This window comes from Heptranchias perlo, chromosome 25 (assembly GCF_035084215.1).
Source record: "Heptranchias perlo isolate sHepPer1 chromosome 25, sHepPer1.hap1, whole genome shotgun sequence".
Lineage (NCBI taxonomy): Eukaryota > Metazoa > Chordata > Chondrichthyes > Hexanchiformes > Hexanchidae > Heptranchias > Heptranchias perlo.
The window spans coordinates 2,486,831-2,502,789 of NC_090349.1; the positions used below are offsets into that span (position 1 = coordinate 2,486,831).

The 15,959-nt window shown below is 52.4% G+C and overlaps 1 protein-coding gene across 4 annotated transcripts in view; it reads left to right on the forward strand.

The window, feature by feature from the left end:
• med15 (mediator complex subunit 15) overlaps positions 1-15,959 on the forward strand; it is a 124,687-nt gene that overhangs the window by 15,818 nt on the left and 92,910 nt on the right. For 3 of the 4 annotated variants that reach the window (XM_068005436.1, XM_068005437.1, XM_068005440.1), the window contains 3 exons: positions 4,099-4,119; positions 8,692-8,898; positions 14,180-14,355. In XM_068005436.1, coding sequence (XP_067861537.1) covers positions 4,099-4,119; positions 8,692-8,898; positions 14,180-14,355 — 404 coding nt within the window. The remainder of the gene's footprint in view (positions 1-4,098; positions 4,120-8,691; positions 8,899-14,179; positions 14,356-15,959) is intronic. The other variant, XM_068005438.1, reaches the window with a different exon arrangement.

Below are 15,959 nucleotides of genomic sequence, written 5' to 3' on the forward strand. Positions count from 1 at the left end.
GTGAGAGAGAGTGAGATTGCCGGGGTTAGTGAGAGAGAGCGAGATTGCCGGGGTTAGTGAGAGAGCGCGAGATTGCCGGGGTGAGTGAGAGAGAGCGAGATTGCCGGGGTGAGTGAGAGAGAGCGAGATTGCCGGTGTTAGTGAGAGAGAGCGAGATTGCCGGGGTTAGTGAGAGAGAGCGAGATTGCCGGGGTTAGTGAGAGAGAGTGAGATTGCCGGGGTTAGTGAGAGAGAGCGAGATTGCCGGGGTGAGTGAGAGAGAGTGAGATTGCCGGGGTTAGTGAGAGAGCGAGATTGCCGGGGTTAGTGAGAGAGAGTGAGATTGCCGGGGTTAGTGAGAGAGAGCGAGATTGCAGGGGTTAGTGAGAGAGCGAGATTGCCGGGGTTAGTGAGAGAGAGTGAGATTGCCGGGGTCAGTGAGGAGCGCGAGATTGCCGGGGTGAGTGAGAGAGAGCGAGATTGCCGGTGTTAGTGAGAGAGCGCGAGATTGCCGGTGTTAGTGAGAGAGCGCGAGATTGCCGGGGTTAGTGAGAGCGAGCGAGATTGCCGGGGTTAGTGAGAGCGAGCGAGATTGCCGGGGTTAGTGAGAGAGCGTGAGATTGCCGGGGTTAGTGAGAGAGAGTGAGATTGCCGGGGTCAGTGAGAGCGAGCGAGATTGCCGGGGTCAGTGAGAGCGAGCGAGATTGCCGGGGTTAGTGAGAGAGAGCGAGATTGCCGGGGTCAGTGAGAGCGAGCGAGATTGCCGGGGTTAGTGAGAGAGAGCGAGATTGCCGGGGTTAGTGAGAGCGCGAGATTGCCGGGGTTAGTGAGAGAGCGCGAGATTGCCGGGGTCAGTGAGAGCGAGCGAGATTGCCGGGGTCAGTGAGAGCGAGCGAGATTGCCGGGGTCAGTGAGAGAGAGCGAGAGCGAGATTGCCGGGGTCAGTGAGGGAGAGAGCGAGCGAGATTGCCGGGGTTAGTGAGAGAGCGTGAGATTGCCGGGGTCAGTGAGAGCGAGCGAGATTGCCGGGGTCAGTGAGAGCGAGCGAGATTGCCGGGGTCAGTGAGAGCGAGCGAGATTGCCGGGGTTAGTGAGAGAGAGCGAGATTGCCGGGGTTAGTGAGAGAGAGCGAGATTGCCGGGGTTAGTGAGAGAGAGCGAGATTGCCGGGGTTAGTGAGAGCGAGCGAGATTGCCGGGGTTAGTGAGAGAGCGTGAGATTGCCGGGGTTAGTGAGAGAGAGCGAGATTGCCGGGGTCAGTGAGAGCGAGCGAGATTGCCGGGGTCAGTGAGAGAGAGCGAGATTGCCGGGGTTAGTGAGAGAGAGCGAGATTGCCGGGGTTAGTGAGAGCGAGCGAGATTGCCGGGGTTAGTGAGAGATCGTGAGATTGCCGGGGTTAGTGAGAGAGAGCGAGATTGCCGGGGTCAGTGAGAGCGAGCGAGATTGCCGGGGTTAGTGAGAGAGAGAGACGTCACGGGGGCGAGAGAGAGAGAGAGCGAGGTGTCGCGGGGGGCGAGAGAGCGAGGTGTCGCGGGGGCGAGAGAGCGAGGTGTCGCGGGGGCGAGAGAGCGAGGTGTCGCGGGGGCGAGAGAGCGAGGTGTCGCGGGGGCGAGAGTGCGAGGTGTCGCGGGGGCGAGAGTGCGAGGTGTCGCGGGGGCGAGAGTGCGAGGTGTCGCGGGGGCGAGAGTGCGAGGTGTCGCGGGGGCGAGAGAGCGAGGTGTCGCGGGGGCGAGAGAGAGGTGTCGCGAGGGCGAGGTGTCGCGGGGGCGAGAGAGCGAGGTGTCGCGGGGGCGAGAGAGCGAGGTGTCGCGGGGGCGAGAGAGCGAGGTGTCGCGGGGGCGAGAGAGCGAGGTGTCGCGGGGGCGAGAGGGCGAGGTGTCGCGGGGGCGAGAGAGCGAGGTGTCGCGGGGGCGAGAGGGCGAGGTGTCGCGGGGGCGAGGGCGAGAGGTGTCGCGGGGGCGAGAGCGAGGTGTCGCGGGGGCGAGAGCGAGAGGTGTCGCGGGGGCGAGAGAGAGGTGTCGCGGGGGCGAGAGAGAGAGGTGTCGCGGGGGCGAGAGGGCGAGGTGTCGCGGGGGCGAGAGAGAGGTGTCGCGGGGGCGAGAGAGAGAGGTGTCGCGGGGGCGAGAGAGCGAGGTGTCGCGGGGGCGAGAGAGAGGTGTCGCGGGGGCGAGAGAGAGAGGTGTCGCGGGGGCGAGAGGGCGAGGTGTCGCGGGGGCGAGAGAGAGGTGTCGCGGGGGCGAGAGAGCGAGGTGTCGCGGGGGCGAGAGCGAGACGTGTCGCGGGGGAGAGAGAGCGAGGTGTCGCGGGGGCGGGGGCGAGAGAGCGAGGTGTCGCGGGGGAGAGAGAGCGAGGTGTCGCGGGGGCGAGAGAGAGCGAGGTGTCGCGGGGGCGAGAGAGCGAGGTGTCGCGGGGGCGAGAGGGCGAGGTGTCGCGGGGGCGAGAGAGAGGTGTCGCGGGGGCGAGAGAGAGAGGTGTCGCGGGGGCGAGAGCGAGTCGTGTCGCGGGGGAGAGAGAGCGAGGTGTCGCGGGGGCGAGAGAGCGAGGTGTCGCGGGGGCGAGAGAGCGAGGTGTCGCGGGGGAGAGAGAGAGCGAGGTGTCGCGGGGGCGAGAGAGCGAGGTGTCGCGGGGGCGAGAGTGCGAGGTGTCGCGGGGGCGAGAGAGCGAAGTGTCGCGGGGGCGAGGGCGAGAGGTGTCGCGGGGGCGAGAGAGCGAGGTGTCGCGGGGGCGAGAGAGCGAGGTGTCGCGGGGGCGAGGGCGAGGTGTCGCGGGGGCGAGAGGGCGAGGTGTCGCGGGGGCGAGAGAGAGAGGTGTCGCGGGGGCGAGAGAGAGCGAGGTGTCGCGGGGGCGAGAGAGCGAGAGGTGTCGCGGGGGCGAGAGAGCGAGAGGTGTCGCGGGGGCGAGAGAGCGAGGTGTCGCGGGGGCGAGAGAGCGAGGTGTCGCGGGGGCGAGAGAGCGAGGTGTCGCGGGGGCGAGGGCGAGAGGTGTCGCGGGGGCGAGAGAGCGAGGTGTCGCGGGGGCGAGAGAGCGAGGTGTCGCGGGGGCGAGAGAGCGAGGTGTCGCGGGAGCGAGAGAGAGAGGTGTCGCGGGGGCGAGAGAGAGGTGTCGCGGGGGCGAGAGAGCGAGGTGTCGCGGGGGCGAGAGAGCGAGGTGTCGCGGGGGCGAGAGAGCGAGGTGTCGCGGGGGCGAGAGAGCGAGGTGTCGCGGGAGCGAGAGAGAGAGGTGTCGCGGGGGCGAGAGAGAGGTGTCGCGGGGGCGAGAGAGAGAGAGGTGTCGCGGGGGCGAGAGAGCGAGAGGTGTCGCGGGGGCGAGAGAGCGAGGTGTCGCGGGGGCGAGAGAGCGAGGTGTCGCGGGGGCGAGAGAGAGAGGTGTCGCGGGGGCGAGAGAGCGAGGTGTCGCGGGGGCGAGAGAGAGAGAGGTGTCGCGGGGGCGAGAGAGAGAGGTGTCGCGGGGGCGAGAGAGAGCGAGGAAAGGTGTTGCGGGAGCGGGGGCGAGAGAGAGGAAAGGTGTTGCGGGAGCGAGAGAGAGGAAAGGTGTTGCGGGAGCGGGGGCGAGGGGGCAAGCGACAGAAGCTGGCTGCTGTTACCTGTAGTACTGAGGTCCCAGCGACTCTTGCCTAAGATGCATGAGCAGTTCGTCTGTTTTTGGTGGCATTGATTGAGGGAGAAGTGTTGAGGACAGCAGGAGAACTCCCTCCTCCTCAAACAGTGGGACGTGATCATTATTTCATCTGTCAGACAGTTTCTTTAGTGTGCCCAGTCTGATCAGCCTGCTGTTTAAAACTGGGTGTGCATCACAATGCTGTTACTGCCCTCAGGAGGTTTGGAACCAGTACACAATAGAAACAAAGTCACCCTCCAATTACTGCCACTACCCCCAGTGACAGACCTGTACCCACCAGTACTTCACCTCGGTGTTGTACAGATTTAAGTGCTGTCTCCAGACACGGCCTGCATTTGGGAGGACAGAATCTGGAATTGTACGGCTTGGGAGCCTTTTACAGTTCAAGTGGACAGAGTATGAAAATTTTACACACTCCCTGCTCCACTGCACTGAAATTCCAGTGAAAACACTGATAAAAGTAGTTCCACTGTATAATCGTCTATGTTTTGTGTTTTTACAGATAAGAAAACTCGAGCTGGTGGTAAGCAGTTTTTTAATTCCAAAATTCAAAGTGAGAAAAAATAAAATTGTGACAGCCAGTGAAACTCGCTCTAAAATCCATGGGTTTACAATGATCGGTTAACATCAGTCCTATTGATGAATTGCTGATTAATAAAGGAAAGCCAGCACGGATTTGTTAAAGGAAAATTGTGTTTAACTAACTTGATTGAGTTTTTTGATGAGTTAACAGAGAGAGGAGGATAGTAATAGACTTCAAGAGGACAAAGACAGGCTGGTGGAATGGGCGGACACATGGCAGATGAAATTTAATGCAGAGAAGTGTGAAGTGAGACATTTTGGCAGGAAGAATGAGGAGAGGCAATATAAACTAAATGGTACAATTCTAAAGGGGGTGCAGGACCAGAGAGACCTGGGGGTATATGTGCACAAATCTTTGAAGGTGGCAGAACAGGATGAGAAAGTGGTTTAAAAAAAGCGTACGGGATCCTGGGCTTTATAATTAGAGGCATAAAGTACAAAAGCAAGGAAGTTATTTTAATTTTTTTATTCATTCACGGGATGTGGGTGTTGCTGGCGAGTCCGACATTTATTGCCCATCCCTAATTGCCCTTGAGAAGGTGGTGGTGAGCCGCCTTCTTGAACCGCTGCAGTCCGTGTGGTGAAGATTCCCACAGTGCTGTTAGGAAGGGAGTTCCAGGATTTTGACCCAGCGACGATGAAGGAACGGCGATATATTTCCAAGTCGGGATGGTGTGTGACTTGAAGGGGAATGTGCAGGTGCCTGTGCTGTAACCTGAAGCCCAATTGGGCTGTTCTCGGCAGGTTTCACTGTGCACTGTGGTACTCTGTGACCCCCATGGCTGTGATACTTAGGATGGGATCTTAATACTTGCCAGTTCAGTCATGCGCCAAGCAAGTAACAGCTAAAGATGCAATAAAGTTTTCCGTGTACCTGTTCAGTCTCGATGAAAACAATTAGCAGCTGGTGAAAAGAGGCTCCCTATTTACACACCTGTTACAATTTGCCATGGTAACTGGTAATGGCAGTGCGTTGCTGAGCTGAGCAGACCAGAAGGTCCCACGTGACATTCCCGGTCTCTGCTGCGTTAGCTGATCTTAACCTGGTCAGCAGTGGGGCTGTTATACTTCACCCCACTGCTCCTGGGTTAGCAAGGGGAAAGTCAGCCTGTTGGAAAGTGCTCGTGGGTGAGGAGAGGATCGGGCTGCGTTGTGGTAGTTCCCAGGGTGAATGACCTGCCAACACTCGCTGCCTCGACCCTCACAGTACCTGTTGTTGTATCTGTACCCGACACGCCATCTCCCACATTTTCCTTGAGCAGTGCTGGTGGTGATCACTGGGGCTCAGTTCATGCCTTTCCCACACTGTTGTTACTACAAACTGCACTCCTAGTCATAGAGTCATAGAGTTATACAGCACGGATAGAGGCCCTTCGGCCCATCGTGTCCGCGCCGGCCATCAGCCCTGTCTACTCTAATCCCATATTCCAGCATTTGGTCCGTAGCCTTGTATGCTATGGCATTTCAAGTGCTCATCCAAATGCTTCTTGAATGTTGTGAGGGTTCCTGCCTCCACAACCCTTTCAGGCAGTGAGTTCCAGACTCCAACCACCCTCTGGGTGAAAAAGTTCTTTCTCAAATCCCCTCTAAACCTCCCGCCTTTTACCTTGAATCTATGTCCCCTTGTTATAGTACCCTCAACGAAGGGAAAAAGCTCCTTAGTATCCATCCTATCTGTGCCCCTCATAATTTTGTACACAAAATTTTGTATTCAGTGCCTCTCAAATAAGCAACATTCCATTAAAGGCCTCATTGACTGTTGTGAGCTGAGTCGCTGCTGTTCCCATGCTGTCAGAGTCCAGGTGATTGCCCACAGTGAGTGAAGATTTGGGAGCTCCGCACTCTCTGGGATAGTCAGGAGAAGGCAGAAGTGAACTATCCATAATAAGCTGATCTGGTAACTCAGTGGGTAGAGCAGGAGGTCCCTAGTTCAGCCCCTGGTTTGTGCTGAGTTACTCATTGTGGCTGGGCCTGCAGCAAGTGACTGCAATTGGTCACAGTGCTGGCGGGGGGCGGGAGGGCGGGGGTGGAAAATCTGTCCGGGTTCCTGATCGCTGTCCACGCACCCCTGCTAGATAATGTGCATATTGGGTGAGGCTAGGCTAACCTGCTGTCGCTTGCTATCTAGGCTCATGCATAAAGAGTAGTGACTTGCTGAGGTACCGGAGAGTTGCCAGCTATAGGCAGGGACTTCAGGAGAAGAGGGGAACAAAAATTAACAATACTTAATACATCAGTTGGTTAAAGCAGAAAACTGTGTCCACTAGGGCCGCCTGTTTGCCCGGTTTTTGCCACCTTTGGGCAATAGTAGAGTCTGGAACTCCGTTTATTCTAAATCACTCATAATCTGCACATGGAAACAGGACTTTCAAAACAATCACCTAGAATTCAGCCAGGTAGGTTCTTTCAGGGCCCTTCCCTGTAGTGTAATCTTTCACCTCCGGCTCCTGTACCTACTCAACGTGGCTACTGAGATAGAATGTCCCACTTAACTGGCCAGCCACTCTCTGATCTCATTGCCTGTACTCACACACACAAAATGCTCAGTTCAAAATCATTGCTGGTGAAAACGGACAGTCAGGGCAGCAACTTACCCTCCCCTGTGTTTGGCTGAGGAATGTGATTCATTCAGTTCTCCTTTACTGGGAACAAGGTGACAAGTGAGTGCAGAGTGGAAGCTGTATAGGAAAAAGTTAGTATATTGAGAGACACTTTATGAACAATTCATGTTGAATCAGTATTATTACAGTAATAGTTGGCAGTATTCTACGGGGCAGTGATAAATTATGGAGTGGAGATCAAACCGCAGATTTTGAGTGAATCAATATCTGACCTTTGCGGTTAGTGTGTCGTATAGATCATAAACTTTACAATGAAGGAGTTCAGTGTTAGCGCTACTGCACATCGGGTTTAGAGATGTCCCTTGAATGATGGACAGAGGATGAGTGTACCAGGGTAGAGGGAAAGGAGCTCTTACTGGGCTGATAATGTGCCTTGTACACCCTCTTACTGCCTTAAAGTTAGTCATTTTAAAAACAAACCTTTCCAGATTAGGATTGAAGAACAGTTGTGCTTGTGTGTCAAATCCCTTTGACACTTACTTCCAGCAGGTGTTGGTGCAGCTCTACTAGATCTCCAGCTCAACTTGTCGCAGTGGTATGGGTAGTCTGAAGACTCTGGATGTGGAAAAACCATGCTGACCTCCTCCTCACTGTTTGTGATGAGCACTCAGGGATTGTCTAATAGGGCCGTTTTACACCGTTAAGAAGTGTTGGACGTCAGCCTGCTTGAAACATGCCATGGTGCTGCTCTTATCGATAGGTCTGCCAACTTATGAACACGATTTCTCACGACTGCTGTATTCCATTTCCTTTAAACAAACTGCCAAAAAATCATCCTTCAGCAGTGCTGATTTTTCTCGGTTTGACGGAAATGGATACAAATTTTGAACGCTCCTGATTCCTGTGAACATTCAATGTGGAAATGGATGCCTCCCAGGAACAAACGGGCCTGTGGATTCCAGAGTACCTAGGCCACGTTTTCAGGCTGCTGACGCCAGAGTGACGGTCAGCACGCAGATCCTTCAGCGCAAATGATGAGCTTTTTCTTCCTCATTTACTGGTCATGAGAGCTCCCCATAGGCCTTTGGAACAAGACGGATCAGGCAGTGGAATCGGGGGTGGGGAGTAGTGGGTAGGGGGAGCTCCTTCTCAATCACTATGGCTGGTGTTGTGTGATTTGTGTAACAGTATGTGACTGGCATTTCATCAGCTCTCCTTCCCACCCTCTGACCCCCAAACAAAAATCACCTGACAGGCCTCACCTCCTTCAATGCAGTCTGCCCACCAGTCTGTACTGAGACCTGTCCAGTTGAGGGTGGAAGGGATGGGAGTGCGTGGAAGGCTGGGTCCGAGCTTGAGAGTTGTTTCCCATCCCGTAATACTGATCTAAATAATTTCTGTGTAAAGAGGTGACAGAATTTATCGAAGTAGATTTCCGTGAAGGTTAAGTCATGCATTAACTCTGTACATGAAATATGTTAGCGCAACTCAGTAGTGTTGTCGTACTGTGAATTGCTTGAGCTAGTGAAATAGGGAATTGATGAGAGTAAATAGGGAGAAACTGTTTCCACTGGCAGGGTGGTCCAGAGGACACAGATTTAAGGTATTTGGCAAAAGAACCAGAGGGAAAATGAGAGAAGCTTTTATGCAGCGAGTGGTTATGATTTGGAATGCATTGCTTTAAAGGATGGTGGAAGCAGATTCAGTAAAACTTTCAAAAGGGAATTGGATAAATACTCGAAATTGAAAAATTTACAGGGCTATGGGGGAAGAACGGAGGAATGGGACTAATTGGATAGCTCTTTCAATGAGCCGGCACAGGCACGATGGGCTGAATAACTGCCTCCTGTGCTGTAAGATTCTATGATTCTGACTGATCTTTATTTGGGTGTCTGCTTTCTTTTTGAGTTTATCAGAAGTTTTACTTTTTCTTTTGTTTCCCTCCCTCCTAGATCCAATGAACGCTTTGCAGAACTTGCAAGGTGGCCCTGCGGGGAACTCGAGTGGGATGATGGCCACTCGCCCCCCCGGAGTTTCTTTGCCCGGAATGGCAGGTCTGGCACAGGTGAATCAATCAATGTCACATCCTGGACAGCCTCAGCCGGGTACGTCTGGAATGGTGCCACACATGTCTGGCTTCCCGACAAGCACGCAGCAGTGTGAGTAGGATATGGAAGTTGCAAAGTCCTGAAGTAGGCCATACCTGTTTTGCGGCAGTCGCTGTCTCGATGTTTTTTGCGTGGTGCTTTCCTCACTAGACTGCACTTCTGGTTCGAGTCCTCTGTTACCTGATGTTCCAGTTTGCCGCCCATGTGCTCAGTAGGTTTATCCAGTTCTCAGGAGGAGAATGTGATTTTCTGTCACATCCCACTGACTTTAGCGGTGAGGGAACAGTGTCTGGTGTCAGACCGGAGCAGTGACTCGACTGTCTACCCTCTCCCTGGAAGAAAGGAAGGCTTGTGGATACAGACCATTTATTCTTGATATATGGCGAGGCCGGTATGGTTGCTAAGCTACCATAGCGGCTTCCTGTTTGAGCCTGTTACGGGTTTTACACTTGCTGAAGTTCATAGCGGATCAGTAAATGTCTGCGGGGGTCAAATTACGCTCCATGGTACTTGTAACAAATGTGTTAGCACATCCGTACAGAGTTCTTCTGCATAGCATTTCAACACATTTATTAATCTACTTAACGCAAAGTATATGTTTTGAATGGGTTATAAGAGCTTCAGAGGAATTTCACAAAAAATGCCACCAAAAGTAATTTAAACCTCTAGGTCTGAAAGTCAAATTCATACTATTCTCAGTCAGAATTCTCCATATTGTGACCATCCCATCTATTAATCTTCAAATATGTGTCATGTAATGTGGTTGTTATCTGTCTGTTAGAAAACAAGGTCACTGAATTGAGTTGATATTGATTGCACTATGCTCCAAAAATGGGAGGAACAAGAAAAGAGGAGCAGAAATTGTGCACATTCTCCTTCAGAACTGGGAGGAGGGCCTAGTCCACTGGTTCTGGAGAAGCCACGTGCCGAACATGCATGTGGAAGTGTCACCATGACATTGCAGATAGAGAGTGCCACACGTTGTCTCCTACTCCTCTGTCACACAAAGCCCGAGAACCAGTTCCTTCCCCACCCCCTGGTTAAAGGTTCTTTGCTCCTCACATCAGACCTCCTCCAGCTAAAGTCTAGGACAAGGCCTCCAGCCTTTCGACAGGTTCAGGCTGGAGTAGTCAGGCGTCAGAGTATCAAACATTCTGCTAATGTATCCGACCTGTTCAGCTTCTGTACTTTGTTAGGTTACTCAGATTAATGTCAGTGCTGGCAAACTTCCAGGAAATATCCTAGATTATCCTTTTTGTTCTGTGCTCCTAAGGTGAGTGGAGAGTACAGATTGGCAAAGAAAGGTCAGTGGCCCATACAGGGCCGGGTGGGTGGGATCATGCTGTGCACATTCTTGTTACCAATTCCAACCAGTGGAAACACTCTTTTGTCATTTACCCTCTTATAGCATAGAATGATACAGCACAGAAGGAGGTCGTACAGCCCATCGTGCCTGTGCGGGCCCTTTGAAAGAGCTACCCTGTTCTTTCCCCCTTAAGTCTTGTAAATTTTTTCTTTTGAAGTATTTACCCAATTCCCTTTTGAATGTTATTATTGAATCTGCTTCCACCATCCTTTCAGGCAGTGCATTCCTGATCATAACAAATCGCTGCATAAAAATATTTTCCCTCGTCGCCTCTGCTTCTTTTGCCAATTATCTTAAATCTGTGTCCTCTGGTCACTGACCCTTCTGCCACTGGAAACAGTTTCTCCTTATTTACTCTATCAAAACCCTTCATGATTTTGAACACCTCTATCAAATCTCTCCTTAACCTCTGCTGTAAGGAGAAAAATCCCCGCTTCTCCAGTCTCTCCACATAACTGAAGTCCCTCATCCCTGGTACCATTTCTGTAAATCTCCTCTGCACCCTCTCTAAGGCCTTGACATCCTTATTAGAGTATGGTGCCCAGAATTGGGGCCTAACCAGTGTTTTATAAAGGTTTAGCATAACTTGTTTGCTTTTCTACTCTATGCCTCTATTAATAAAGCCCAGGATCCCATATGCTTTTTTAACAGCCTTCTCAACTTGTCCTGCCACCTTCAAAGATTTGTGCAAATAAACCCCTAGGTCTCTTTGTTCCTGCACTCCGTTAAAATTGTACCCTTTAGTTTATATTGCCTCTCCTCATTCTTCCTACCAAAATGAATCACTTCACACTTCTCTGCGTTAAATTTCATTTGCCATATGTCTGCCCATTTCACCAGTCTGTCTGTGTCCTCCTGAAGTCTGTTACTATCCTCCTCACTGTTTGATTTCTGTCAGTTAGCCAACTTTGTATCCACACTGTCACTGTCCTTTTAATCCGATGAGCTTCAATTTTGCTAACAAGTTTATTATGTGGTACTTTATCAAACATCCTTTGAAAGTCCATATAAACAACATCAACCGCATTACCCTCTAACCTTCCCTAATTTTGAAAACCTCTAGGACCCTTAATCTTCCCTGTTCCCAATAAGAAAAATCCCAATTTTTTTTTGAGTCTTTATTATTGTAACCTCTAATTCCTGGTAATAGTCTGGTGAATATTCACTGTCCTCTTTTTCTAATATCCTTCCTATAATGGGGTGCCCAGAATTGCACGCAGTGTACACTCCCTTTCATTGTTCTATTTCCCAAAATGTTCTAGTTATTATTTCCCTGCATTTAGCTGTGTCTGTCAACAATCTGTCTATCCCACTAACTGTGTCTTCCTACAGTCTCCACTCTTCTCCATCGTTTGGCATGCACTTTCAAGCAAGCTTCGATAATTTGCATTTTACGCTTGTGTCCTAATCATTTACATAAATGGTAATATAATCTGTTCCACTATCCTGCTCCACCCCACTGCTCGCCCCTCTGTCCTTCCCTCCTCGATAGATATTGGGGGAGGAGGAGGAGGAGAGTGTAGGATGGAAATTGGAGCAGGAAGAGCGACCAAGAGATTGGAGGAGGCAGAGCGCGTGGGATGGCGATTGGAGGAGGCAGAGCGCGTGGGATGGCGATTGGAGGAGGCGGAGCGCGTGGGATGGAGATTGGAGGAGGCAGAGCGCGTGGGATGGCGATTGGAGGAGGCAGAGCGCGTGGGATGGAGATTGGAGGAGGCAGAGCGCGTGGGATGGCGATTGGAGGAGGCAGAGCGCGTGGGATGGCGATTGGAGGAGGCAGAGCGCGTGGGATGGAGATTGGAGGAGGCAGAGCGCGTGGGATGGCGATTGGAGGAGGCAGAGCGCGTGGGATGGAGATTGGAGGAGGCAGAGCGCGTGGGATGGAGATTGGAGGAGGCAGAGCGCGTGGGATGGAGATTGGAGGAGGCAGAGCGCGTCGGGTGGAGATTGGAGGAGGCAGAGCGCGTGGGATGGCGATTGGAGGAGGCAGAGCGCGTGGGATGGAGATTGGAGGAGGCAGAGCGCGTGGGATGGAGATTGGAGGAGGCAGAGCGCGTGGGATGGAGATTGGAGGAGGCAGAGCGCGTCGGGTGGAGATTGGAGGAGGCGGAGCGCGTGGGATGGAGATTGGAGGAGGCGGAGCGCGTGGGATGGCGATTGGAGGAGGCAGAGCGCGTGGGATGGAGATTGGAGGAGGCAGAGCGCGTGGGATGGCGATTGGAGGAGGCAGAGCGCGTCGGGTGGAGATTGGAGGAGGCAGAGCGCGTGGGATGGAGATTGGAGGAGGCAGAGCGCGTGGGATGGCGATTGGAGGAGGCGGAGCGCGTGGGATGGCGATTGGAGGAGGCGGAGCGCGTGGGATGGAGATTGGAGGAGGCGGAGCGCGTTGGGTGGAGATTGGAGGAGGCGGAGCGCGTCGGGTGGAGATTGGAGGAGGCAGAGCGCGTGGGATGGCGATTGGAGGAGGCAGAGCGCGTCGGGTGGAGATTGGAGGAGGCAGAGCGCGTGGGATGGCGATTGGAGGAGGCGGAGCGCGTGGGATGGCGATTGGAGGAGGCGGAGCGCGTGGGATGGCGATTGGAGGAGGCAGAGCGCGTGGGATGGCGATTGGAGGAGGCAGAGCGCGTGGGATGGCGATTGGAGGAGGCGGAGCGCGTCGGGTGGCGATTGGAGGAGGCAGAGCGCGTCGGGTGGCGATTGGAGGAGGCCGAGCGCGTAGGGTGAAGATTGGAGGAGGAGGAGCGTGTAGGGTGAAGATTGGAGGAGGAGGAGCGTGTAGGGTGAAGATTGGAGGAGGAGGAGCGCGTGGGACGGAGATTGGAGGAGGCCGAGCGCGTAGGGTGAAGATTGGAGGAGGAGGAGCGCGTGGGACGGAGATTGGAGGGGGAAGAGTGTAGGATGGTGTCAGAGATTGGAGGATGAATGGAGTAAAATTTGGAGGAGCATTTATGATAGAAATATAGTTAAAATAGTGAGGAATGAGAAGCTCGCAGGCTGGGGCTGAAGGGGAATGCTCTTTAGATGACCTTTTCCTTCTATCCAGATCACTTAAAAAAAAAAAAAAATTGTTCCCCCATGATACCTTTGGTGTTGATCCTTCTTGCAGTGTGCATTCTTTCACAAGTGGGCTTTTGCAGCTGAGTCAGTTGTCATGCCTATGGGCGCAATGCATTGGCTACGGGAGCCGATTAGCCTCAAACCCACCACCTCTGCGTTGTGCAGTGGTTTCCCTTCACGACCCTCTTGGTATATTGCAGTGGAGTTTAGATTAGTGCAGATGAGGGCTCAGAACCAGTGGGTGGTTTTTAAAAATTATTTGTTCATGTGATGTGGGTGGCAAGGCCACATTGATTGCCCATCAGAGTTACCTTGGCTTTGTAGCGACTGTTTTTACAACTGAGTGGCTTGGTAGGCACTTGGGTCAATCACAGTATAGGACTGGAGTCATGTATAGGCCGGGTAAGGGTAGCAGCTTCCCTTCCCTGGGTTTGGGTTTTTATAACTGTTCAGCTTTCATGCTGAGATTCAAGCTTATTTGTGAATTTTTAAAAAAAATCCTTTTGATGTAAACGGAAGTGAACAGTTAACACAAACTCATTCATTCTTGGTGCCTGTAGCATTTACTGCACCTAATACGGCTTCCAGTGCATAGCTCACTGTGGTTAGTGTCTGGTTGTAGTGAGCACAGGACTCTGTACATCATGAAGTCAATGCCTCGGTTTGCTCCAGTAAGGTTATGATGTGAAACCAATAAGTATACGATGTACATGGAACACTCCGAAACTCGGGGAGTGTTGTGCCTTGTGGGATTCCCGCCTCGTGACCGAACTGTACAAACTCGTCACAGTAATGAGCTGTCTGTGACACGCTTTGCCTCTGTGAAGCAGCCGGTCGGGTCCCAGACAAAGCTTGCACTTTCAATGAGAGGGTCGAAGTTAATGGTCTTTTATTAATCCAATCCTCCAGCCCAGTTACAGATGCAGCAAATTGCCCAGCAGCAGCAGCAGCAGCAGCAGCAGTTCCAGGCCCAACAGGCTGTGCAACAACAGCAGCAGCAGCAGCAACAACAACAACAACAACAGCAACAGTTCCAGGCCCAACAGCAGCAGATAATGAAATTACAGATCCAGCAGCAGCAGCAGGTAAAGGGATTGAGCAGCACGCGTGGAACCAAATACCTGCCAGAGATAGGACACTTCAACATAGTTATACTGTAACAATTTTTTTCCCTCCTATCCTGAACTTACTGTTTGTGGTCTACATTAATGACTTGGATATGAATGTAAAAGGTATGATCAGTAAGTTCGCTGATGATACAAAAATTGGTAGGGTGGTAAATAGCGAGGAGGATAGCCTCAGTCTGCAGGACGATATAGATGGGTTGGTCAGATGGGCGGAACAGTGGCAAATGGAATTTAACCCAGAAAAGTGCGAGGTGATGCACTTTGGAGGGACTAACAAGGCAAGGGAATACACAATGAATGGGAGGACCCTAGGCAAGACAGAGGGTCAGAGGGATCTTGGTGTGCAAGTTCACAGATCCCTGAAAGCGGCGGAACAGGTAGATAAGGTGGTAAAGAAGGCATATGGGATACTTGCCTTTATTAGCCGAGGCATAGAATATAAGAGCAAGGAGGTTATGATGGAGCTGTATAAAACACTGGTTAGGCCACAGCTGGAGTACTGTGTGCAGTTCTGGTCGCCACACTACAGGAAGGATGTGATCGCTTTGGAGAGGGTGCAGAGGAGATTCACCAGGATGTTACCAGGGCTGGAGCGCTTCAGCTATGAAGAGAGACTGGGAAGATTGGGTTTGTTTTCCTTGGAGCAGAGGAGGCTGAGGGGGGACATGATTGAGGTGTACAAAATTATGAGGGGCACAGATAGGATGGATACTGAGGAGCTTTTTCCCTTCGTTGAGGGTACTATAACAAGGGGACATAGATTCAAGGTAAAAGGCGGGAGGTTTAGAGGGGATTTGAGAAAGAACTTTTTCACCCAGAGGGTGGTTGGAGTCTGGAACTCACTGCCTGAGAGGGTTGTGGAGGCAGGAACCCTCACAACATTCAAGAAGCATTTGGATGAGCACTTGAAATGCCATAGCATACAAGGCTACGGACCAAATGCTGGAATATGGGATTAGAGTGGACAGGGCTGATGGCCGGCGCGGACACGATGGGCCGAAGGGCCTCTATCCGTGCTGTATAACTCTATGACTCTATGGTACCTAGCCCGAGTGGCCACACTACACGTGTGACTGTCGACAGGCTGTCCGACTACGAGGCATCGCAGTCAAACCTGGTCCGGTTCTCATCCAGTGCCCCCACACACGCACTTTCCAGCAGGCTGGACTGGGTAGTGATCAGAAGCAGATTGTTTTTCCCCCTTCCCTAGCCTTGTAAATTGTGGAGTCTTTACTGACGTCCCAGATCAACTAACTCAGCACAGACCAACGATTGGGGGTATTTTTTTTGTGTGTATTGCTTAGAGCTGCAATAGCACTGCCATTACTCACTAGCCCATCAGGGTAGCTGTCAGACTGCCCGGTTAAGCAGTGGGCCTTGCATCGTACAGTAATCCCCCGCTGATATGCTGGGGTCTCATTCTCCTGTCAGCATCCCTTTCTAGGATCATTACAACTTTTCATATTTGGGATGTAATTGAGAATGGAAAATATGGAAGGCTCCAATTAACAAAAGAATCCCATTAGTTCTTTTAAAACTGAAGTTGTGTTCTCATTACTTGG